The sequence below is a fragment of the Phacochoerus africanus genome, chromosome 14 (genome assembly GCF_016906955.1).
Source record: "Phacochoerus africanus isolate WHEZ1 chromosome 14, ROS_Pafr_v1, whole genome shotgun sequence".
NCBI classification, from domain to species: Eukaryota; Metazoa; Chordata; class Mammalia; order Artiodactyla; family Suidae; genus Phacochoerus; species Phacochoerus africanus.
In genome coordinates, this window is record NC_062557.1 from 22,290,370 (window position 1) to 22,313,708 (window position 23,339).

The following is a 23,339-nucleotide window of genomic DNA, read 5'->3' on the forward strand; positions in this document are numbered from 1 at the left end:
TTTTTTTTTTCTTTCTTCTTTCTTTTTATAGCTGCACCTAAGGCACAGGGAAGTTGCCAGGATAGGGGTTGAAATGGAGCTGCAGCTACCAGCCCACGCCACAGCTCAAGGCAAGGCTTGATCCTTAACCCACTGAGCCAGGTCAGGGATAAAACCCACAACCTCACGGACAGTATGTCAGGTCCTTAACCCACTGAGCCACAACGGGAATTCCTCCCATTGCTTTCTGAATGTTCGAGTTCTCTTGAAATGTGATTGCTTAGAAAGACAAAGAACACAACTTGAAAATAAATATATTCACAATCCAAAGAGTCCCACTCTCCTTACCACCCCCACAACCTTGGGAATGCCTGAGAAACTCAATGAGGCTTTAAAATGTCACAATGTGGAAGTATCTGCAACAAGAACACAGTATACTTCAAAAAGAGATACTCTCATCCAAGTGTCCTGCGAATCTCCATGTGGACTTGCTTACTTTCCTGGATCATCCTTCTTCCTCCTTCTTCTTCGGGTCCAAAAGTTCTTTAAAATACACCAATGTGTGAGCAAACTAAGAAATAAATATACAAACTTTCCATGACATAAATCTGTATACTTGCAAGTACGTTGGTTAGAGACACATTAGAGGTAGTAGTGAATACAGTTAAAAAGGGCCTACTCTGCAGTCTTTTGTTTTGGCCCCGTCCATGGCACGTGGAAGCTGCCAGGCCAGGGATCGAACCCATGCCTCGGCAGCAACCCGAGCCACTACAGTGACAACGCCAGATATGTAACCGGCTGTGCCACAGGGAACTCCTACATGGTAGTTTTTTTTAATGCACAAACATAATAGTAAGACCCAAAGATAGAATTCTGTGGTAATATTCACAAATCTGTAGATTAACTTTTATCAGTTTTAAGTAAAAAGGTCACGTTTGCTTTCAGACCTGAGTGTATAAGGTACTAAATTGAAGACGCCATCTCTCTCTCAGTGCCAGCTGGATACTTTCAGGTTGGGCGTTAGTGTAAAAGAAAAGACGTCAAGGCAATCCAGTAGCTAAGATCTTTCCAACTAAAGCTTTGTCTTTGACAGCATGCTCTATTTCCTTCTCTTCAATCTTCAGGGAAACCTGGAAAGAGAAACACTTTCCAAGGTGGAGAACTCACGAAAGCAAAGGTTTTACCCCACAAACTTCTACCATGTTAAACTTTTCTCACAAGAGGCAAGAAAAAGGTTTTTTTCAATGGCTTAAAAAAAAAAAAAAATCACATTCATACTATATAGCCCTATCTTCACATATCTTAAACCCTACCTAACCAAACATTTATCTAATTGTGGCCATTTTTAAAAATTGAATCATAGTTGATTTACAATATTGTGTTAATTCCTGCTGTACCACAAAGAGATTCAGTTATACAAATACGCACCTTCTTTTGTAAAGCCATTCTTTTCCATTATGGTTTGTCATAGGACATTGACTATAGCTCTCTGCGCTATAGAGCAAGGCCTTGCTTATTCCCTCCATGTATAGAGCAGCTTACATCTGCTAACCCCGACCTCCACTCCATCTCTCTCCCCATTCCCTCCCCCTTGGCAAATTGTGGTCATTTTTTTGGCTGCCCCACAGCATATGGAGCTCCTAGGCCAGGGATCAGATTTGTAGCCACCCGCGGGACCTAAGCCACAGCTATGGTAATGCCAGATCCCCAACCCACTCTGCTGGGCCAGAGCTGGGGATCGAACCCACGTCCCAGTGTCTCCCAAGACGTCGTTGATCCCATTGAACCACAGTGGGAGCGCCAAACTGGGGTCATTTTAAAATTTTTACTTTAGCAAAAGATAAGCTCTCCAAAGCAGGATGTTAAAAAAGTAATGTCATAAAGAAGCAGTTCAGGGAGTTCCCACTGTGGTGCAGTGGAAACGAATCAAACTAGTATCCATGAAGATGCAGTTTCAATCCCTGGCCTTGCTCAGTGGGTTTAAGGATCCGGTGTTTTTCAGCGAGCTCTGGTGGAGGTCGCAGACGTGGATTGGATCTGGCGTGGTTGTGGCTATGGTGTAGGCCAGCAGCTACAGCTCCAATCAGACCCCTAGCTTGGGAACTTCCATATGCCATGGGTGAGGCCCTAAAAAGACAAAAAAAAAAAAAAAAGAAAAAAAGAAGCAGTTTGTTGTACCTTTGTGAAGCGGGTTTCCTTGCTTTTCTTTAATCCAAAAATGCCCCTGGCCTCTAAGAGCCCTGATAGTGACAAACACTCGGACTGGTCCACAGCTGCCACCTGCTGTTTTCGACAGACGTTACTGTAGGCTTCATATAACTGGGAGGAAACAAGGGAGAACAAACATTGCTTAAAAGTTATCTTGTAACCTTGTAATCTTAAAAATGTGGGGCTGGGTTGCAAAACCGTTAACTGAATAGCCAAATTCTCCCCCTTCTCAATAAAATCCTTGAAAAGGCCTTCTGGAGAGATACTGCCAAAAACCTATACGGTAAAGCAGGAAAGGGGCTTTCTAAGTTTCACAGGGAGAGGCAGAAATAAAGGGGAGAAGATTAATGATAAAGTCCCCACCACGGCCCAAGGGAAATAACGTCAGCTGCCTTTCCTATGATACCGTACTTATTCTTACTGCTAAAAATCCATTTTTAATTCACATCAGCTGGAGTCTGATAGGTCTTTTGGAAAATAGCTGCTCTGCAAGCAGAGTGTCACCTCCACCCCGGCTCCATCTGCTGAGATGCCCAACTAACCTTCCCCAGAGTGACCTCTTTAATTTTCAAATGCCTGGTCAAGAGCAGCAAGGAGCAGACCAAGATCTTCTGCTGAAGTGGGAAGCAATCTTGCGCTCCTTCTTGGCTCAAGGCCATTCTGTTTCCATCGACTTCCGAAAGGACTTGTGATATGTGAATAACACCAACCCGCTTGGGAACCAGTGACTCAGAGGGTGATTTACCTACGAAGCAAATAAATCAAGCTTCCTTAGATTTTTCAAACATCGTGGGTACTGAGTTTTAGGGGAAGGAAATTCAAGAGCAGTCACATGGCAGCAAAGCAGAGGTTCCAATTCTGTAAGTGGAAGCTGAAGGATGAGAGTCAGGGCAATCCTCAGAAAGATGCCAAGATGTAACATGCCTTGGAAAGCAGTGTTATCCTGTATCTGGGCACATTGGGGAGCTCTTTTATCCTGTGGAATGCAATTTCATGTCGGAGAGACAAGATCCACCTCCTGAGAGAATAAGGACCAGGCGTGCTCGGGATGGCGCAGTGGAAACGAATCTGACTAGGAACCATGAGGTTGCGGGTCGGATCCCTGGCCTTGCTCAGTGGGTCAAGGATCCAGCGTTGCCGTGAGCTGTGGCATAGGTCGCAGACACAGCTTGGAGCTGGCTGTGCCTGAGGTGTAGGCCAGCAGCCGTAGCTCCAATTCAACCCCTTGCCTGGGAACCTCCACATGCCATGGGTACAGCCCTGGGGGAAAAAAAAAAAAAAAAAACAGACAGAGAACTACTGCGCCCTGCCTTGGAAGGGTCCTAGTTTCGCAAAGGCACAGAAGGAGAGACCCTTGAAGCAGAGATGAATGGAGCTGGTAGTTTTAAAAGGCTGGAAAAATAACCTCATCTTTTGAATCGAAGGAGTGGTGAAATGTGGGACAATCCTAAGTCCTGCGAGATAGCCTCTCCTCTCGATGACCTTTGAGGTTTGGTTCATTTGCCCGAGCTGATCTACAGAAGAGCCACACTCGAGAAAATGTCATTGGACACCTCAGGAGATAGCACCATCTCAGAGGCCGGAGGCTGGGAAACTGCCAACAAGCTGTGGAGGACAGTGGCCTCATTGTTTGGAGACGCAGGAATTGCAAGACGGAGGAGGGATGTGCTCTGTAACAACCTTTGCCTAAAGTTACTTCCTGAAACCAAGTCAGTTGTCCCACAGCAGTTCCCTTTGATCTCATTATCACAAGCGGCTGCAGAGGACAAACCACAGGGAGAAACTGAAGTTCAGTGATCAAGCAGCAGAATCTTAAAAGGAATTGGGAGGGAGTTCCCGCTGCGGGTCCGCAGATTAAGAACTCGATTAGTATCCATGAGGACGTGGGTTGAATCCCTGGCCTCCCTCAGTGGGTTAAGGACTCGACACCGCCTCAAGGTAAGGTGTAGACCGCAGCTATGTCTTGGATCCCGAGTTGCTATGGCTGTGGTGTGGGCCGGCAGCTGCAGCTCTGATGCAACCTCTAGCCTAGGAATTGGGAAGTCTATTCTTCTTGCCCTGTACCCTTTGGCTGAGTCACTTCTCTCTCTCTCTTTTTTTTTTTTTCAAGAGCTGCACCCATGGCATATGGAGGTTCCCAGCCTGGCGGTTGAATCAGAGCTCTAGCTGCTGGCCTACACCACAGCCACACCAAAGCCAGATCCAAGCCATGCCCGCAACCTACACCCACTGAGCGAGGCCAGGGATCGAACTTGCGTCCTCATGGATGCTAGGCAAATTCGTTTCTGCTGAGCTATGACGGATGGGAACTCCAGCTGAGTCCTTTCTAAAACGATCCCAACAAGTGGGTACCTATTCGGTTTTGTTTTGAGTACTTTCAACACGGGGGAACCCACTCTGTGTCAAAGCCTAGTTAATGCTATTTATTGGGAAGTGTCTTCCTCCTGTTTTTTTTTTGGTTTTTTTGGGCCACACCCACCTCATGTGGCTGTTTCTGGGTCAGGGATTGAACCCTCCCCCAGTAGTGACAACACTGGATCCTTAACTCGATGAGCTACCAGGGAACTCCAGAAAGCATCTATTTATTTATTTATTCATTTATGTATTTGTCTTTTTTTTTTTTTTTTTAAGGCCACACCCACGGCATGTGGAGGTTCCCAGGCTAGGAACACAGCCATAGCCACGCGGGATCCAAGCTGCATCTGCAACCTACACCACAGCTCGGGGCAACGCTGGATTCTTAACCCACTGAGCAAGGCCAGGCATCGAACACCCAATCTCTTGGTTCCTAGCCGGATTCAGTTCCTTTGTGCCATGACGGGAACTCCGAAAAGTGTCTTTTTAGATTTAGTGGAAGTCAGTCTCCTTTTACCGTTCCAGAGCCATTAAACGCTAACCACACCTACCAGAGGTCAAAAGACAGCCTAACAATTAGGACATGAACGCACAACCTCTTTTAGCTCTATGTATGCCCGCCACGCCCACAGAGGTGACCAACAAGCCTAAATGTTTTTTTTTTTAAATTTTTTAAATTAGTCAATGAATTTATTACATTTATAGTTGTACAAAGATCATCACAATCCAATTTTATAGGATTTCCATCCCACAACCCCAGAGCATCCCCCTATCCCCCGAACCATAAGTTTTTCAAAGTCTGTGAGTCAGTACTGATAAGCCTAAATGTTATTGGGAGGGGACAAAAGGAAATGATGTGAAAAGTTGAAGAGAAACCAGTTATCTGGTCTGTGTAATGGCAAATATTACTTACCATCAGCTTAAGCACTAAGTTTGGCTACTTCCGAAACATTTTTATTAAATTAAAAAAAGAGGAGTTCCCGTCGTGGCCCAATGGTTAACAAATCCAACTAGGAACCATGAGGTTGTGGGTTCGGTCCCTGCCCTTGCTCAGTGGGTTGAGGATCCGGCGTTGCCGTGAGCTGTGGTGTAGGTTGCAGACACGGCTTGGATCCCGAGTTGCTGTGGCTCTGGTGTAGGCTGGCCTGGGAACCTCCATGTGCCGCGGGAGTGGTCCAAGAAATGGCAAAAAGACAAAAAAAAAAAGAAAGTGTTTTCTGTGGAACTGTAATGCTAGAAACAATTTTAGTAACTCTCAAGCAGTGCAGGAGTGAAAGAAGGAACCATCAAATCAGACCGTCCTGTTTGTAAAGATTAGCAGTGAATGGTAACCGCAAGCTATGGAGTTCATGGCTGTCTGACATCTGCTGTAGCTAAGATGAGGGGAAGGAAAATTAACATTGTCATTTTTGTCAAAGGCTGCAGTTTACTGTAGCAATACCATCTTTGAACCTCTACCCTCTTAGGCTTTTTTTTAATCTTTTTTTTTTTTTTTTTTAAGGACCACACCCACGGCAATGTGGAGGTTCCCAGGCTATGGGTCGAATCCGTGCTATATGCCAGCCTACACCATAGCCACAGCAACGCAGGATCCAAGCTGCATCTGTGACCTGCACCACAGCTCACGGCAATGCCGGATCCTTAACTCATTGAGCGAGAGACCAGGGATCGAACCTGCATCTTCATGGATGCTAGTCTGCTAGCCTGGATTCATTTCCACTGAACCACGAGAACGCCTTAGATTTATTTAAGGGCTTGAGCTACCCCAGGGTGAACTCAATTCTGGCCCCATCTAACTCTTATCATGTACTGGGCTTTGCTTTCACATACATTGAGACCTAACGTGCACTTGACAGAGGTACCCAGAGAGGCGCTGATCCAATCTTAAGGTCTAGTTTTCATTCCTAGAGTTTGGAAAGAAAACCGACTCTGTCCCAGCCCTTCACGTAACAGCCTGGAGAACTCGTTTCCAGTAATGATGGATTATAGCTCTGGCAGGCAAGACTGAAATGAAGTAGACGAGGCTGATGAAAAACACAGACACATGTACACAAATCTGCTGTGAGCGTGGACTGAACTCTGCTCACTACATCGTTCTGCCTCTTTACACAGCAAAGTTAAGCTGCCAGTCATGAAGGAAGACGGAAAGGAGATAAACTACTTACATTCAGACAGTGGTTTGAGGAGAGTCTGGCTTTTGACATCTGACTCTACAATTTCAATAGCTCTCCTAGAAACAAAAATTCTAAAATTAATTTAGGCTGAGCCAAACCAAACACCAAACCAGTCACCAAGCTCAAAAACAGGCATGTTAACAAAAACATGTTTTATATAAATATATATAATATATAAACATATATGTGTGTGTAAAGAAAATATATATATTTCCCCTCCCATTTTTGGCCACCCCCGACAGCATATGGAGTTCCCAGGCCAGGGATCAGATCTGAGCTGCAGTTGCAACCTATGCTGCAACTGTAGCAATGCTGGCTCCTTTCACCCACTGTGCCAGGCCGGGGATCAAACCTGTATCCTGGCACTACAGAGACACCAGAGACGCTGCCAATCTTCTTGCACCACAGTGGGAACTCCTGTTTTATGTTTTTAGAGCCCCCAAAGAAAAGTGGGTTATGTCTCAGCTCAAGGGGACTTCATCGCCTTGAAATAATTCATGGACCAGGGAATCCGAGAAACTTGAAACTACACAGGTTCCTCTTACAGAGGCCACGTCGTCATATATTGAGCCAATAACATTTTGGTCAAGGACGTAATGTCACAGGTAGGAGAGGATTGGTAGTGGGTGATTGACTCAAGTGAGCCAGAACCACCCATACACACCAGACCTAAAAGGAGAGCCCTCAGTTCTATATACATGGCTGTGCGCAGGCAAGAGCACACCAGCCTACACGACTATTGCTCATAGCTGCAGTCTTTAGCCAAGGAGTTTGCTGACTAGGGGAAACTTTCAAATCCAGGATGACACCATCGAGCAATAGCAAGAGCTCACTCTCCCACTGCTCTCTCCAAAGTACTTTGCCCACAGGAAGCCATAAGCCAGACCTGGATCTTCTGCCTGGCAGTAGGGGGAGGTTGGACCAGCGGGCCAGCACAGCAAGTATCATTTTAATGGACCCAGTGTCCCTACTGGGAAGGAAGAAATTTCATCAGTCAGCACAGAGGCTTTCCCCAGCAGGAGGGGCAGGGGGATGGGGAGGGAGAGAGAGGTCTGGAGAACAAGTGTGGGGGACCACCAACTGTGGGGGACCACCAACTGGAGGAAGGGGTGCTCACACAAGCCAAGGAAGGGGGGGGGGGAAAGTCTAAAGGCAAAGATGGTTCAGGTCCATAAATAAACCTGCTTGAGACCGGCTAATGGAAAAGTAAACTGGAGTCTTTTTTAATACAAATGTAATTAACCAATCTATAATCACCACAGGGAGTGCCAGCAACATCTCATTTGTTTCTCCCTCTGTAGGTAATGGACTGATAATGTTTCAGACATTAACACGGTGGAAATGCAGAGCTCCCCACTGAGAAACAAGTCCTCCTTTCTGGGCGTAAAAAGTGGCAGAATGGAGCCTCTTAAGCCACATTGACTTGAGTTACATGAGACAATTAGCAGCATTTCTTTTTTTAATAAAGGCGGCCCAAAGCGCCATAACTCACCTGCAAACATCTAGTGCTTTGCGAACATCTCCAGAAACAGCAGAGACCTTGCGGGCACAGAACTGAACGGCGGCGCTGTCCAGGACCTGATCTTTAGACGCCTTTGGACGAGATAGAGAAGCTGACAGTTTGAACTATAAGAGTCCCCCCTCTACAGTTTAGGTCCCAGACATTAAGTATTTTCACACTTAGGTCTAAACATCATTGACCAGCTTTTAGGGTCTAAGAGATGACTTTTCTGCTTAGCAGTAAATGAAGATTTTGTATATTTAAACATTGTGTAGCAATGTGGTAGAGGTTCGCAAAGGGGAAAAAAAGGCAACTGAAACCTAAATTAGCAAAACTAAACTAAAATCCTATCTGTGTGGGCATTTCCGAAAGAGAAAGTATTTTCATAGGCCCTGTTTTTAAAGGCCCATAGAGAAATATTTGGGTGATTCCTCTAACCCTATTTTTTTTTTGTCTTTTTGCTATTTCTTTGGGCCACTCCTACGGCATATGGAGGTTCCCAGGCTAGGGGTCCAATTGGAGCTGCAGCCACCGGCCTACACCACAGGCACAGCAACGCGGGATCCAAGCCACGTCTGCGACCTAACCACAGCTCACGGCAACGCCGGATCATTAACCCACTGAGCAAGGCCAGGGACCGAACCAGCAACCTCATGGTTCCTAGTCGGATTCGTTAACCACTGCGCCACGACGGGAACTCCTAACCCTAATTTTTATTCCAACACTGACGCATCCAATAAATGGAGCCTTGGGTGGAAATTCACATAAAAATGTTCTCACTAAAGTTCCCATTGTGGCTCAGTGAGTTAAGAACTTGACATAGTGTCCATAAGGATGCAGGTTCCATCCCTGGCCTTGCTCAGTGGGTTAAGGACCCGGCATTGCTGGGGCTGTGGTGTAGGCCGGCAGCTGCAGCTCCAATTCCACTCCTAGCCTGGGAACTTCCATATGCCGTAGGTGTGGCCCTAAAAAGATAATGGGTGTGTATACATGTATAACTGAATCACTTTGTTGTAAAGCAGAAATTATCACAAACTTATGAATCAATAAAGCTTTATTTATTTATTTGCTTCTTAGGGCCACACCCACAGCATATGGAAGTTCCCAGGCTAGGGGTCAAATCGGAGCTATGGCTGCCAGCCTAGGCCACAGCCACAGTAACGCGGGATCCGAGCCGCATCTGCAACCTACACCACAGCTCAAGGCAATGCCAGATCCCTAACCTACTGAGTGAGTCCAGGGATGGAACCTGCATCCTCATGAATCCTAGTCGGGTTTGTTCACTACTGAGCCAAGAAGGGAACTCCCTCAACAAAGCTTTAAAAAAAAAAAAAAAAAAGGTCTCACTACAGCCAATAGGAATCCCCTGTTTAGTAATGTAATCAAAGCCAAATATTTTGGAAGCACTGTTGGGTTTCCCCTTCACAGGTGAGCCAAGGACACGGGATTTGGTACAAAGGTTGGCACTCACCTGATTAAGTCGATCCTGCAAGATAGTGGCTATCTGATTTTTGGTGTAAGGTGGGAAGTTCAACAGCCGTGGCTTACACTTTTCTCTAGCTTGAAGCCTGGGCAGAATTCTGTCTGTGAGATCTAGAGTATTAGCAATACCTGAGGAGGAGATAAATAACACTAATTATCGCTAGTCAAATCATCCCCAAAGGAAAACTAAACCCTCGGAAACCTGAATAAAATTTCCAGTTACAATCCAGCATTCCAGTGGTTGCTTCCCACTTGCTAATTCTCCCCTGGCCACCATCCCACACACGCTCACTATATAAGATGTACATAATCACCATATAATGTTCTCTTTTTTTGTCTTTTTAGGGCCATGCCCATGGCATATGGAGATTCCCAGGCTAGGGGTTGAATCGGAGCTATAGCTGCCGGCCTACACCACAGCCACAGCAACGTGGGATCTGAGCCACGTCTTCGACCTACACCATAGCTCACAGCAACGAGGATCCTTAACCCACTGAGCGAGGCCAGGGATAGAACCTGCATCCTCATGGATGCTAGACAGATTCGTTTCTGCTGAGCCACAACAGGAACTCCCTAACATGTTCTTTTTGAGTTAGGTTTAAAATTGTTCACTGATAAGCAGGACCAGAGGGAGTTCCCGTCATGGTGCAGTGCTTAACGAATCCGACTAGGAACCATGAGGTTGCGGGTTCGGTCCCTGCCCTTGCTCAGTGGGTTGACAATCTGGCATTGCCGCGAGCTGTGGTGTAGGTTGCAGACGTGGCTCGGATCCCGCGTTGCTGTGGCTGTGGCGTAGGCCGGTGGCTACAACTCCAATTTGACCCCTAGCCTGGGAACCTCCATATGCCGCGGGAGTGGCCCAAGAAATAGCAAAAAAAAAAAGAAGCAGGACCAGATACTCCGAAGACTGGTTGTCTCTGAAATGCAGTATTATGTCATCTCTAGCAAAACTGATTTGCCTTAGAGTAAGGTTTCTATTATTTGATAGTAGCTTTCTTATTTTGATAAGATATTTTGATATCTTAAGCTGGTTTAAGATAAAACCATAGGTGATAAATAAACCAAAGAGATTTAAAAAAAGGGAAGTTCCCCTTTGAGCTCAGCAGTAACAAATCTGACTAGTAAAATCAGAGGTGATAAATAAACCGAAGAGATTTAAAAAAAGGGAAGTCTTCGTGGAGTTCCCCTTGTGGCTCGGGGTTAACGAACCTGACTAGTATCCATGAGGACATGGGTTCAATCTCTGGCCTCGATCAGTGGGTTAAAAGATCCAGCATTGCCGGGAGCTGTGACATAGGTCACAGATGCGGCTTGGATCCCACATTGCTGTGGCTGTGGCGTAGGCTGGAGGCTACAGCTCCGATTCAACCCCGAGCCTGGGAACCTCCATATGCTGCAGGTGCGGCCCTAAAAAAAACTAAATAAATAAGGAAGTCTTCCGATCCATCCGTGTAACATTAACAACAGAGCACTCACCAATTAGCACCAATCGAGAACTGCTCAGCCATGGCCATTCAAACAGTGTGTACAATACATCCTGCCCTTTGCTGTCCAGCTGATCCATCTCGTCCAACACCAACACACTACAGAGAAAGAGAAACAACTAGTATCCACGTTCCCCTTCTCAGCTCTCCCATCTGTCTGATCCGGACTGATTCCAGGCCACATCCCTGCAGTCGTAATCTGCCCTCCCTCCCGTCACTGTTATGATGATACCTTCACCACTGCCAAAAAGCAACAGCTTGGCATTTCTTTTTTTTGGTCTTTTTAGGGCTGCACACGAGGCTATGGAGGTTCCCAGGCTAGGGGTTGAATCGGAGCTTTAGCCACTGGCCTACGCCACAGCCATGCCAGACCCAAGCTGTGTCTGAAACCTACGCCACAGTTCACGGCAACGCCGGAGCCTTAACACTGAGCGAGGCGAGGGATCGAACCTGCATCCTCATGGATGCTAGTCAGATCCGTTTCCTCGGAATCACAGCAGGAACTCCAGATTGGCTTTTCAAGCAATTAGTTTAAAACCCTTTTTTCCCCAATTTAAATTTAGGAAGGTTTTGTTTTTTCCTTGTCTTCTTTCCCTGGAAGCTTATATAACTACCTCTTATAAAGCAAATCTAGGAAAGGTGCTTTTTACGAGCAACCTGATAAAATGCAAGAGACGAGAACGTGAGCTGGGGGGCAAGAGACCCTGCAGACTGTCACAGAGTGACATGCAGCAGAGCAGTGCTTACATCATGGGGCCCTTCTCTGCAGTCATATGGTTTTCCAGTTTCCTCATCAGGTCCTTCCCAGCTGGCCTGGATACTTCTTCCTGACAAATCTCCTGAGCAATGGCTGGGAATACAGCCTGGGCACTCTTCAAGGACATGCAATTCAGCATGACGGTTTTAAAGCCTTTCAGTTCCTTCTAGAAAAATGCAAACATGAGTTATTTTAGACTCAGATAAAGATCTGATGGAAACTAAAGTGTCTTAGAGGAGTGAATAGCATACAAGAGCATAAGCTCCACTTCCATTTGGAAAGATTTAGACAGTGAAATGAAAGACATCCTATTTTGGGGAAGACGTCGATCCCCTAGGGTCCGTCTCCTCTTTCTTTCTTAACCCTTAAGAACCAAGTGTCATTTTGCAAGAGCACCGTAATTCGGGCTCTCAATATACCTTGAGGTCTTGCAGAATTCGGCTCAAGCAGGCAGTTTTTCCAGTTCCAGGAGCACCAGAAAGATAAAGACTTCCAGCTTTTTTCCCACAGATGTGCTCCCTCAGGAAATTCCTGAGTACATCCATCTCCTTTTCCCTGGCAGGCAGCTGATCCGGGACAGCTGTCGTCAGGACCTGTTTGGCTTGCTGGTAGCAAGTGCCTGTGCCAGACATGAAAGGACAATTAGACACAACGGAGGTGACTGAGACGACCCACTGGGCCTCCTTTGGAATCCCCAGCCTTGTTTACAAGGCTGCACCAACAGCTGCCAGGCGAGAACGAACCTTCTTGCTTGAACAATCGCATACGTGCAGACTCCTTCTCCAGCGGACATCTCTGCTCAGAACTTGTTGTGACCTCTGCATCTTTTCGAATTGAGGAATGTGTTTTGCTTTGGTGAACTCCGGCTTGTTCCCTTTTGCTGGGAGACTTAATTGTCGGCTGATTGTCAAATACCAATCTGCGCCCCTTAGGTGTGCGTGAGCGAGGGGGACTATTCTCTTTCTTGCCTTGCTTTGGGGGTGAACAGGGAGGTAAACGGGGAGTGTTGCACAGGTTGTCGTCACCTGAAACATATTAAAATCAAAACGTGGTCATTCGGAGAAGTGGGTGGTAAAAGGGCTTGGAGTGCTCTTTGCATCTCCCCCTCCCCCCAAAGAAATGAATTTCTGCCCCTCAGAACCACCAAAATAAAATGCCTTGTAGCCAGAGCAAATATTGGCCACCAGATGGCAGCCCTGAATCTTACTACCGTTTGGTAGAAACCAAAAGGGTTTTTAGTTTAGGACGAAATTCTAGGATTGCTCTAAAACAGGGCACTATGTCCGTAGAACCCCCTCAGTTATGACAACTAAAAACGTCTCCAGATACTGCCAAATCACCCCTCATTAAAAACAAGGAAGGATTACCACCGTTCTAAAACAAGAATTGTCACCTGTTTCTCAGTTTTATTTTTTTGGCTGCGCATGCAGCATGCAGAAATTTCTGGTCCTGGGAAGAAACCCACAGCCACAGCAGTGACAAGGCTGGATCCTTAACCCACTGAGCCGCCAGGGAACTCTGTCACCTGTTTCTCTTAATTTCATAACTATTGAGGCAAGTTTCAAAATACTATATAACCAACTGAAAGGTAACCTGAAACACTGACAGAACAAAGTTCAGTGTTAAGAACTGAAGATTATATCTATTAAGTAGTTTAGAAAATGATCTCAACAAGTAGCTTAACTTTGAAGTGCTAAGCACTTAGCAACCATTCTGAAAATAACCAAAGGGAATAGAGTGGTCATAGCTGAACTCTGAAAGCTGTTTCAAAGGCATCTTATTATTATTATTTTGCTTTTTAGGCCTGCACCTGTGGCACATGGAAGTTCCTAGGCTAGGGGTCAGATCGGAGCTGCAGATGCCAGCCTACAGCACAGCCACAGCCACAGCCACGCTAGATCCAAGCCTAGTCTTTGACCTAAACCACGGCTCATGGCAATGCCAGATCTTTAACCCACTGAGTGAGGCCAGGGACTGAACCCACATCCTCATGGATACTTCTAGTATCATGGATACTAGTCAGGTTCGTAACCAGCTGAGCCATAACTGGAACTCCCCCCAAGGCATCTTGTTGAGAAAAGAGAGGTTGAGAGATACCAGTCAAAAACTTGTACTTAAGTAATAGATAACTTACCCAGACGTTTTCTGGGGCTAAGAGGCAGAATTTTTTCACAAGGTGAACGGGGTATGGCCTTGACATTTGTCAGTTCTATTTTGGTGTCACTGGAGTTTTTTGCTTTGCCCAATGTCTGAGACAGTTTCTTTTTTGGAAAATTGATTGTAGCCTGTGACTGGGAGCGGGTTTGAGGCATGACGGCAACACAGCTGGGTACAAAAAAGAGAACAAGACAGCCAGTCCATATGCAAAAGTGAAGGAAAAATAACTAACATGGAACTCACATCGATAATCAACACTTGTTTCATAAATGTTCTAGCAATAGTTTAGCATTTAGTTCTGCTTCACATCCAAATCCACATCTAATAGCGAACACCTTGTCTACCTACTACGTGCAAAAGGCTGTCATAAGCATTTTAGGCATTAACTCATTTTAAGTTTTTCAGTCACCTTAGAGATAAGTACTTACTTATCTTACAGACAAGGAAACTGAGAAGCAGAGAAGCCCAGTGTCACAGCAAAGCAGGATAGCTCCAGAGCCCGTTTTTAACCACTTGAGCCCTGCAATAAGAAGTTGATCTTAACTGGCTTCTATAGTACTTCTAATTCCTTCACTCCAGGCAACGGGGTCGATCATAAACACCCGCTTAGCCCAGCAACCTCCCACATGTACAGTCTTCCCCAAGCCCTCACTCCACTTTCAGTCCCCACGCTACTCAACCTCAGCCCCAAACCAGAACATCTCCCTCCAGCAGTAAGCAGAGCTGCCGGACTACTCCGAGGGCGCTCGTCTCCTGGCCCTATCGCGACCTCCTCACCTTCCCGCGATCTGAGCTATCTTCCTCTCGCTTCACCTCGGGCTGCATCCCCCACCCAACTCCGCCCCCCAGCACCTGGGCCTCCTCTCCTTTCCAACTCTCACGGTTGTGTCACCTCAGAGCCGGCTCTCTCTCACGTCTCCTGCAGACAACTTCCACGGCAAGTTCCTGAACAAACCCCACACCTGCAGCAGGAAAGCCCAGCCGCGCTCGCGCCAAATCTGCACAGCCCCAGCTTTCCCGCCTCCCGCCAAAGCCGGGTCGCGTTCCTGATTGGGTATCGCCAGAGAGCCGCGCGCCTCGGCCTCTGCCTCCTCCTCCATATCCAATCAAGCCGGAAAGCGCACAACCAATAAGAGAGCCCCAGGTCTCAGCGCCACCGCGAGGCCACGCCCACTGAGCCACGGGGGTGGGGGGGCGTCTACATCCGGGGCCTCCGCGGAAAGAGGTGCGGTTGCGTCGGGAGGGGACTGAGTTAAGGCGGCCTGCCTCGCTGCAAAGCCCGGCGGGAGATGTAGTCTTTACAGCTCGCGACGGTATCGCCACGCCCTTATTTTAAGGCCCCTCCTCACTGCTGCACGTACCCATTTTCATTATCCTAAGGGGCTAGATTTTCAAAGAGCAACTGCGTAATACCTACTATTATTTGGGCGACTCTGGGTGCCAGGCAGGTCTAATGTTAGGCGCCTTACTTATCTAACGCTCAACGCTGCAAGGCACACAGCAGATGTGTAGGGGGTTAATTAGAGGTCACAGAATTTTGGTGGCCGCGAAGGGCCTAAGACCCAGATTTCCTGAAACCAAAACCAGTGTTTCTATGTCAAGTTCTATACTTCATCACAGTATCTCCCTGATTTGTGTTTCAAAGATGAGAAATAGCCTTTGCTATTATATTGTTAAAAGACTATGACATTCTGTGCAACTTACTATCACTAATTCCATTAATCCTCGTGACATAGGGAGTGAATTATGGCCTCTTAATTTTTTTTTTTTAATAGCTAAACACAAGGGTTTCAGGGCAGAGAAGACCTCTATAGAAGAAGTAGCAAGCTGAGCTTTTAATGAAAAATATAAATTAGGATGGTAATTTACAGGTCAACTTCCAAAGCTAGTAACGTAGCTAAGCCTCAGCTTTCATTAAAAGCCAGAACCCAATACTAGAAGATGGTAAGCATTTATCCGTCATCCTTCAACATCGAATGAAAGACAGCAGAAAAACCAAGAAATAGGAAAAAACCAAAAAAGCCCAAAAACACAACCAAGTTAATTGCAGTTAGTTCATATAGGAGAAAAGAGCCAATACTGAGTGCTTCTGTGCATGCCAGGGACTGAGCTCCTGTATTTTACCTATTTCACCACATTAATTCTCACAGGCACCCCATGAAGTTGGAGTAATTTCCATTTTACAAATGAGGAGACTGAAATAGAGAGGTTGAGTAAACTTGCTGAAGGTCAAACAACTCGTAAGTGGAAGAACTGGAATTCAATCTCAGGAAGCTTGATAGGAGAACAAGCTCCTGAGCATTTAAACATTCAAGGAGGAATAGGCAGATGCAGGTTCTAGAGGAGAGGGAGAGATGACACGGAGCACGTTTGGGGGAGCCTTTCTAGGAGCTGAAAACTCCAAGAGTGAAGACCATAAGCTGCCCTGGAGAAAGTGTTATCACAGAACGGAAGCTCTTCCACCAGATGGTATTTCTGGTCTCTTAATAGGGCAAGAGAACCTAGAAAGCAAATTTCACTGTTCCTATTTATTTTTATAACCTGGCCCCCTAAAACTTGTCCTTCATAACTAGAAATGGTAACAAGTGCCCAGCCACCTTTTAAGGGATGACAGTGAACAAGCTACCTACCTCAGGTGCAGTGGGACAGAGGGGGCAGGGGAAGCTATGAGTGCTTAACATGCATGTCACAACCTTTGAAAACATTCACCAGGAAATACAGCACTGGTCCAAGACAAGCCTACAAGAGTAAATGACTATTATGGAAGCCGGCAGAGACTCGCAGAAGGTTCAGATCAAAACGTCTCTAAGAGGTCACCTACTGGAAGCTTTCTCTTTCCACTACTCCACTAACACGATGAGCATCCCTTCATACTGTTTCTCGATTCTCTGCCTTTGCTATTTGCTATGCCCGGAATGCCTCTCACCATCCTTCTTCCCTGGCTAATTATCACAAAGCCTTTTAGTGCTCCACATAGGTTTCTCCTGGTGGCTATCATGAAGTTTCCTGCTAGACTCTGAGCTCCTTGGAGGCAAGGACCACATCGTTTTCATCTTCATATTGTTAGTGCCTTCCACAGAATAAAGTATGCAATAAATGCTTGCTGAAAGAATGGAAACGTTTCTGCCAAGTGGACAGCTATCTTTTGCATGAATATTTTTGGCGGTTGGAGAACATGCAGTCCTTTAAATCTCACATCCCTAAACCCAGGATTGGAGAGGGAATTTGATTTATGTGTAAAAAATGATCCTTGGGGTTCTCGTCATGGTGCAGCAGAAACGAATCTGACTAGCATCCATGAGGACACTGGTTCCATCCCTGGCCTTGCTCAGTGGGTTAAGGATCCAGTGTTGCAGTGACCTATGGTGGTGTAGGTCACAGACGCAGTTCGGATCCAACACTGCTGTGGCTATGGTGTAGGCCAGCAGCTGTAGCTCTGATTTGACCCTTAGCCTGGGAACCTCCATATGCCCTAAACAAAAACAAAAACAAAAACAAACAAAAAAAGACAAAAAAAGATCCAGACTAGGCTCTGATATCAAAAACGAAGCATCTCCCCAGTTATCCTCTGGGGTGGTTAGGATCCTGAGGTTGACATTTTAGTTCTCTTACCTCTGTCTGCAGCGTAATAGGAAGTCAGAGGCAGGCAGCTTCCTTGCAGTGAGTTGTAGTTTGTGGCTGGGTTGGGCCAGGAAATATTTAAGAGGCACATTCACCACCATAAGCGACTTACATCTCAGTAATAACTACAGTGGGCAGACTCATGTCCTTATCGCCTGCTAATTTATATACAGTATCGTGGGGGAAGGAATCAAATCACACCGGAAGGACCTGTCCAGCATCTTTTGCATGTCTGTGCGCATGTGCGCTGGCAGGTACGTGCACGCATACACAGACAAGCAATACCATCCCAACAGGATAGAGAATACCCGCAGGGTTAGGAAGTCGAGGGTCATTTAGGCAAGCTCCATTTGAGGGCTGAATATTCAAAGGCACAGGAGGAACAATTAAATCAATAAATATAGTTTATTAATCATATTAATAACAACGCTGGGTCAAATAATCAGGGATTCAGCCAATCTGGCAAGTATGGATGAAAATGAAAGGAGGTCTGTGTCCCCTCCCCTTCCCTCCCCCTCATAGGTTTTTTTTTTTTTTAATCTAAATTATGTGAGAGTGACTCATACACACACCCATTATGAATCAGTACAGGAAATGATTCCAAGACCTTTGCTAGTGATGAAAGTGCACGTTAAGCTCATTAAGTCTTAGTGGTGATTCTGTCAGCTGACTACAGTCAGCAGAGACTGTCGGGTTCAATTTTTACACCTAAAGTCAAAGTTCAAGAAAGCCAGCTTAAGATTTCCATTTAAAAAGCAGTGAAGAAAAAAAAGAAAAGGCAACACCCACGTAAAAATACACGCCTGCTCTGTATGCTCTGCCTTCACCTTTTCTTCACATCTCAGTGTGAGAATCTACCACGCACACAGGAGGAGAGAGCCCTTAGGAATGTAAGGAAAAGACACGAGGCCAGGGGGGTCTCCTGGGTTCCCCGAAATCACGGGCAAAGGGGAGTTGGTGGCAAAGAGAAATCACGACCAGCTCTTTCAGAATTAGCCAGTCCGCATGGCTAACTACAACTGTGATTCTTCAAAGCAGCTGGAGGGGAGGAGAGAAGACGCTCAGGAAGCTGCAGATGCTTCTGCCCAAGTTAGTACATCTACTTTCTCAGGGAACCTGGGGTCAAACCACTACCCTAACCCGAAGCAGCAGATTTTCTCCTCTCTATGCCACCACTTGCAGCGGGAGTCCAGACAAGAGTACACAGTTTTCAGGTTTTTTTGTTTTTGTTTTTAAGCAAGGTTTAATTAAACCGCACGGCATCCAGAAGAAAGACATGTACCAAAGAATCCAACCTGAGACTGGATTATACATTGTAGAAAGGGGAGGGAAAATCAATACTAATTGGGAGAGGGAACACGGTAATCAGAAACAACTCCAAAATAAATCATACAATAAATTATTTTTTAAAAGAAACTGATCTACATGCAGGATGGACACGCACGCGTGCGCGCACACACACACACACACACACACACACTCTTCACACATGTCAATCTAGTCTTTTATTCAGTGTTGACTATGGCTCCCGTGCTGGTCGCCGTGGGAAAGGACAAAGGTCAGACACGAGAAAAGAAGGCTCGGCCCCCTCTGCCACCAGTGGAATGAGATTTAAGACAATTAGAGAGGGAACCCACTAAGTTGTCAGAAACAGGAGTAAAAAGAAGGAAACCGCAGTTATCAAGGAAGATTTTAATTGCTTCAAAGAGGGAGCAAGGAAGACAGCACAGAAATCTAACACAAGTAAAGGCACAATGAACGTGGAGTTGAATGGAACCAAACCCTTCCTTCGGTCAAACTGTTATCCTTTTTTTTTTTTTAATATGTGTTTTGAAGGTGGTTGTAGTTTTGCTTCACTTTGCTTTTAGGGGATGAGTTGTAACGCCTCCCATTCCCTAAACTGGGGTGGCTCACAGAAAGCCACCTTGACCACATACGGCCAGGGACTGAGATTCAATAGATAAAGAAAGACTACAACTGGCATGTGAAGAATTTGACTTGCAGCTGATGGTAGGTTGGGTTTCCAGAAGAACAGACAGCTCAGTGTAGTGCCATCAAAGGGCCTCAGCTGCCCTGCACTCCGCCCCCAGCGCTCTGCAGAAGGGAAGGACCCTGGAGTCACACTTCTCCCCCACTCCCATAAGCACTCGGCCTACAGATTATTTCAAGTGATCAGGAGAATTAAAATACACCCCAACCCTGAGTTGCTCTGTGGTAAGTCTATTTACAAATTTATCTCACCTCTCCCTGGAGGTAAATCTGGGTTTCCAGTCGGGAAGCCAGGGGGCGAGGGGGTGGCCCCAGGGCCAAGGCCAGTGGCTAGTCTCCTTGCCTTTGCCAGTTGGGATGGGATGAATTTCTGGAGACGGGAGCCTCATATCCGAGGGGGGACAGCCCTTAGTGCTCTCACTCTGCGGGCCCAGGCTGAGAAAATGCTGGGCCTCTGCAGCTGGAGGAAGTCCCCACGACAGAGAAGACCACCCCTGGAATATCCAAGTGCTGTGATCCAGGTTTGGGGACAAGAGAAGAGGGGCGAGGGGCATCTAGCTCATTTAAAAACCTGGGGGCCACGGCCCTGTTTCCCAGAAAGGGCGGTAAGAAACAACTAAGTTTTTTCCCACTGGAGAAAAACATCATAAAACCAAACCCATTCAAGGGCTTCTAACAGTTTTCCTGATGCTCAGCTGGGCAATGTCTCTTCCTTCTTGGTGGTGGGGGTGGGTGGGGGTGGGTAAGGGGGTTAATGGGACTGGGCTACAGCCTCAACATGAGACCACCCAATCTTCCACCGAAGAGACGACAATCCCACAAGCAGATAAAAAGAACAGTTTAAAAGGTGAGAAGTTTTAGTGCTCTTGTAGCCAGCCCACCTTAAACCTATATTACAAGCTTTTTACAGCATACAAAATAGATCAGTAACTATGAGGATCACATTCCCATTCTTCGACAGTAAATATACATAATAAATCTGTTATTAACAGAGGGACCAAATTATGCATAAGGCAAAGACATTTAAATAGGTACTGTGTCATCAACATGCTCCGAAAAAGAAGATCCATCTGACTCGATCTACTCCCAGGCCTTTTCTCATGAGACCAAGAAAATGAAAATATAATCAAACACCCACATGACACAGTCCAAACGCTGGGGAATACGAGGGGCAGCAGGTCATAGGGGAAGAAGATATCAGCCCCAATGAAAAGCTGAGGTTTGGCTTTCACATATGATGCTTATTTTGACGCTCTGTGTTTCAGTAAAGGGGGAAAAAAGATCCGCTTTGATAACATTGTACAAAAGGCATCAACTCCCATTTCAAAAATAAATGGGAAGACTTCACAGTCCGAGTTCAGTAACCTGTCAGCATCTACCCTGGAACCTGCTGCAGTCTCAGGTCTTGTACTTTCTTTTCCCTCCACCTGCATCCCCCCTCTCAGCTCTCCTGGCTTCGGGATGCTGGGGATACTGCTGGGAGGCAACTGCTAACAGATTTGAAAATAAGAATGCTAAATAAAGAATGATTAGAACGAGTGTGGTGACAGACCTAATCCTGGTTTGCCCGAGGAGCCAACGTGGTCCAGGGGATGGCAAAGGATAGCAGACCCATATACCCCAAGTTGAGAACTCTCTCCTCTAGCACGGGGAAGACCTGGGTTTCACTGGGCACCATGTACAGATCCTTAGTCCAAGATCCCATAGATTGGAAAGGCTCCTAGGGCAGTCTAAGCCTGCGATATATCTGATGAAAAGTTCTCACTGACTTTCCCCATCCATTCTAAGCGACAGCCATGGCTCCTTTACTCTCCCTCGAGCTTTGAGCAGCCTCTGCACTGGGCAAGAGCTTTGGCAAATCAAACCATCTTCTGCGTGGAGCCCAGGCGCTCCAGCGCGCTCTCAGACAAGGGGAAGTCCCTGTACCGTGAGCCAAGCTCGGTTCCTACGCAGATTGGGAACCTCCGTTTTCTCTGGGCTCTTTAACCAGGACCTGGAAGACGGAAACAAACATATTGCTGGCTGCCAGGGAAAGGCAACTGGACTGAGGCTCACCTCACCAAAGTCTTTGTGCTTCTTGACACAGAGGAATCTCTGACTATCCCAAAAGCTGCCTTGCCTTTCTCTGCTCTGCTGTGTTAACCCCTGCAGTCCTGGGGTTGAGTGGCAGAGGAAGGAATGGGAAGAGTCTGCTCAGTCAGATGGGCTACAGACCCACAGAGCTGGTCCTCCACCCTTCCCTTCTCTGTCATGCTGGAGCATCCATCTGGGGCTAAAGTTTCTGATCAGGACTGAAAGGGCCCATGGCCTTCGGGGTCATCCAGGAAAGAGTGAGGCAGCCTCAAGATCAAGGTCAAGGTTAAGGCCAAGGCCAAGGTCCTAGTTTCCTATCTCTCACTAGAGGTTTCTGGGGTGTGTGACTCCATGATGAGTGAATGAAAGGGACAGGTGGTGAGAGGAAGAAAAACATCCCTCAGCCTCAGCACCTGAGGAAGTGGAGCAGGGAGCCCCAGAGGGCTCAAATGGCTCCTGGTCCCTGTGCTGCGGAGGAAATGACTAGCTCTAAAAGGATCCCCGGGTTATTCTACCCTCTCCTTTTATTAGATGTTTAGTTCAATTGATTAGTATTTAGTGTTTACATCCAACTTACTTCTGGGTAGGGGCGTGGGGTGGGGTGAGAGCAAAATCAAATTACCCCTAAAAATAAACAGATCCATTTCCCTGCCCATTCTCTAAACCTGACCTTTAAAACAGATCACTTCTCCGCAAACTCCTTTTCCATTTCACTAAAAATGCCCACCCCAGAGGTCCTGGCCACGCCAGCCTCCTAGAATGATGAAATACAATATATACCCACCAAGCTCCCCCCCCAGTGGGTAGGAGAAAGCAGGAGTATCATTCTCCACCCTGCCCCAACAACGAGTTAATTCATCACAAGGCACCTTTCCCCAAAGGAAAGCAGAAGACACGGAAGCTTTTTCCTCATCTGGCCAGCAGGGCTTGCTAGAGGAGGGATGGACGCAGGGTTTGAGACCCCACTGTCAATACAAAGAGTCCGGTCACCAAGTCCAGAATCAAGATGCATAGATGGAAGTGAGCTGGGAGGACGCTTGGAGTCTAGAGGTTGGTTGCACTGGAAAAACACGTTAGGAGCTGTCATGCAGGTTTCAGGGGAATGGAAGGGACCATCTGAGAAGAGGAGAGGGTCATTCTTTTCCTGAGGAACAGGACCAAGCCAGGCTTCACCTGAGAATGGGTGGCAGAGGTGGGGCTCCACGGGCAGCTGGAAAATAAATAAATAAATAAATCCCACATACACAAGGTCACCCATCACACTGAATAACATCCCTAAAACGAGGCTATTTAAGCTTACCTAAAGAAAATGCAGGCAATAAGAATCCCCCCCCCACACACAATGGCCACACCCATGGCATATGAAAGTTTCCAGGCTAGGATTGAATCAGACCTGAGGCCGGCGACCGACACCACAGTCACAGCAATGCCAGATCCAAGCCTCGTCTGTGACCTACATCGCAGCTTGTGGCAACGCCAGATCCTTAACCCACTGAGTAAGGCCAGGGATCGAACCCACATCCTCATGGATACTAGTCAGGTTCTTAACCTGCTGAGCT

The 23,339-nt window shown here is 46.6% G+C and overlaps 2 protein-coding genes across 6 annotated transcripts in view; both read right to left on the bottom strand.

The window, feature by feature from the left end:
* Window positions 1–774: 774 nt before the first annotated feature.
* Window positions 775–15,730, bottom strand: CDC6 (cell division cycle 6). Of its 2 annotated transcripts, XM_047758760.1 has the most exons (13): window positions 14,990–15,730; window positions 14,526–14,617; window positions 14,075–14,265; window positions 12,684–12,965; window positions 12,360–12,559; window positions 11,931–12,106; window positions 11,176–11,282; window positions 9,689–9,828; window positions 8,209–8,309; window positions 6,708–6,772; window positions 2,730–2,932; window positions 2,158–2,298; window positions 775–1,109 (listed from the first exon to the last, which is right to left on the bottom strand). In XM_047758760.1, exons 3-13 carry the CDS (start codon window positions 14,250–14,252, stop codon window positions 1,020–1,022), a joined length of 1,683 nt encoding a protein of 560 aa, XP_047614716.1. In that variant the 5' UTR covers window positions 14,253–14,265; window positions 14,526–14,617; window positions 14,990–15,730; the 3' UTR covers window positions 775–1,019. The 2 variants fall into 2 exon arrangements, with proteins under 2 accessions (XP_047614716.1, XP_047614717.1); XM_047758761.1 differs by lacking the exon at window positions 14,526–14,617.
* A 2,374-nt stretch (window positions 15,731–18,104) lies between these two features.
* WIPF2 (WAS/WASL interacting protein family member 2) overlaps window positions 18,105–23,339 on the bottom strand; it is a 44,428-nt gene continuing 39,193 nt past the window's right edge. For all 4 annotated transcript variants that reach the window (XM_047757026.1, XM_047757023.1, XM_047757024.1 and 1 more), the window contains one exon: window positions 18,105–22,990. In XM_047757026.1, coding sequence (XP_047612982.1) covers window positions 22,950–22,990 — 41 coding nt within the window. In that variant the 3' untranslated portion in view covers window positions 18,105–22,949. The remainder of the gene's footprint in view (window positions 22,991–23,339) is intronic.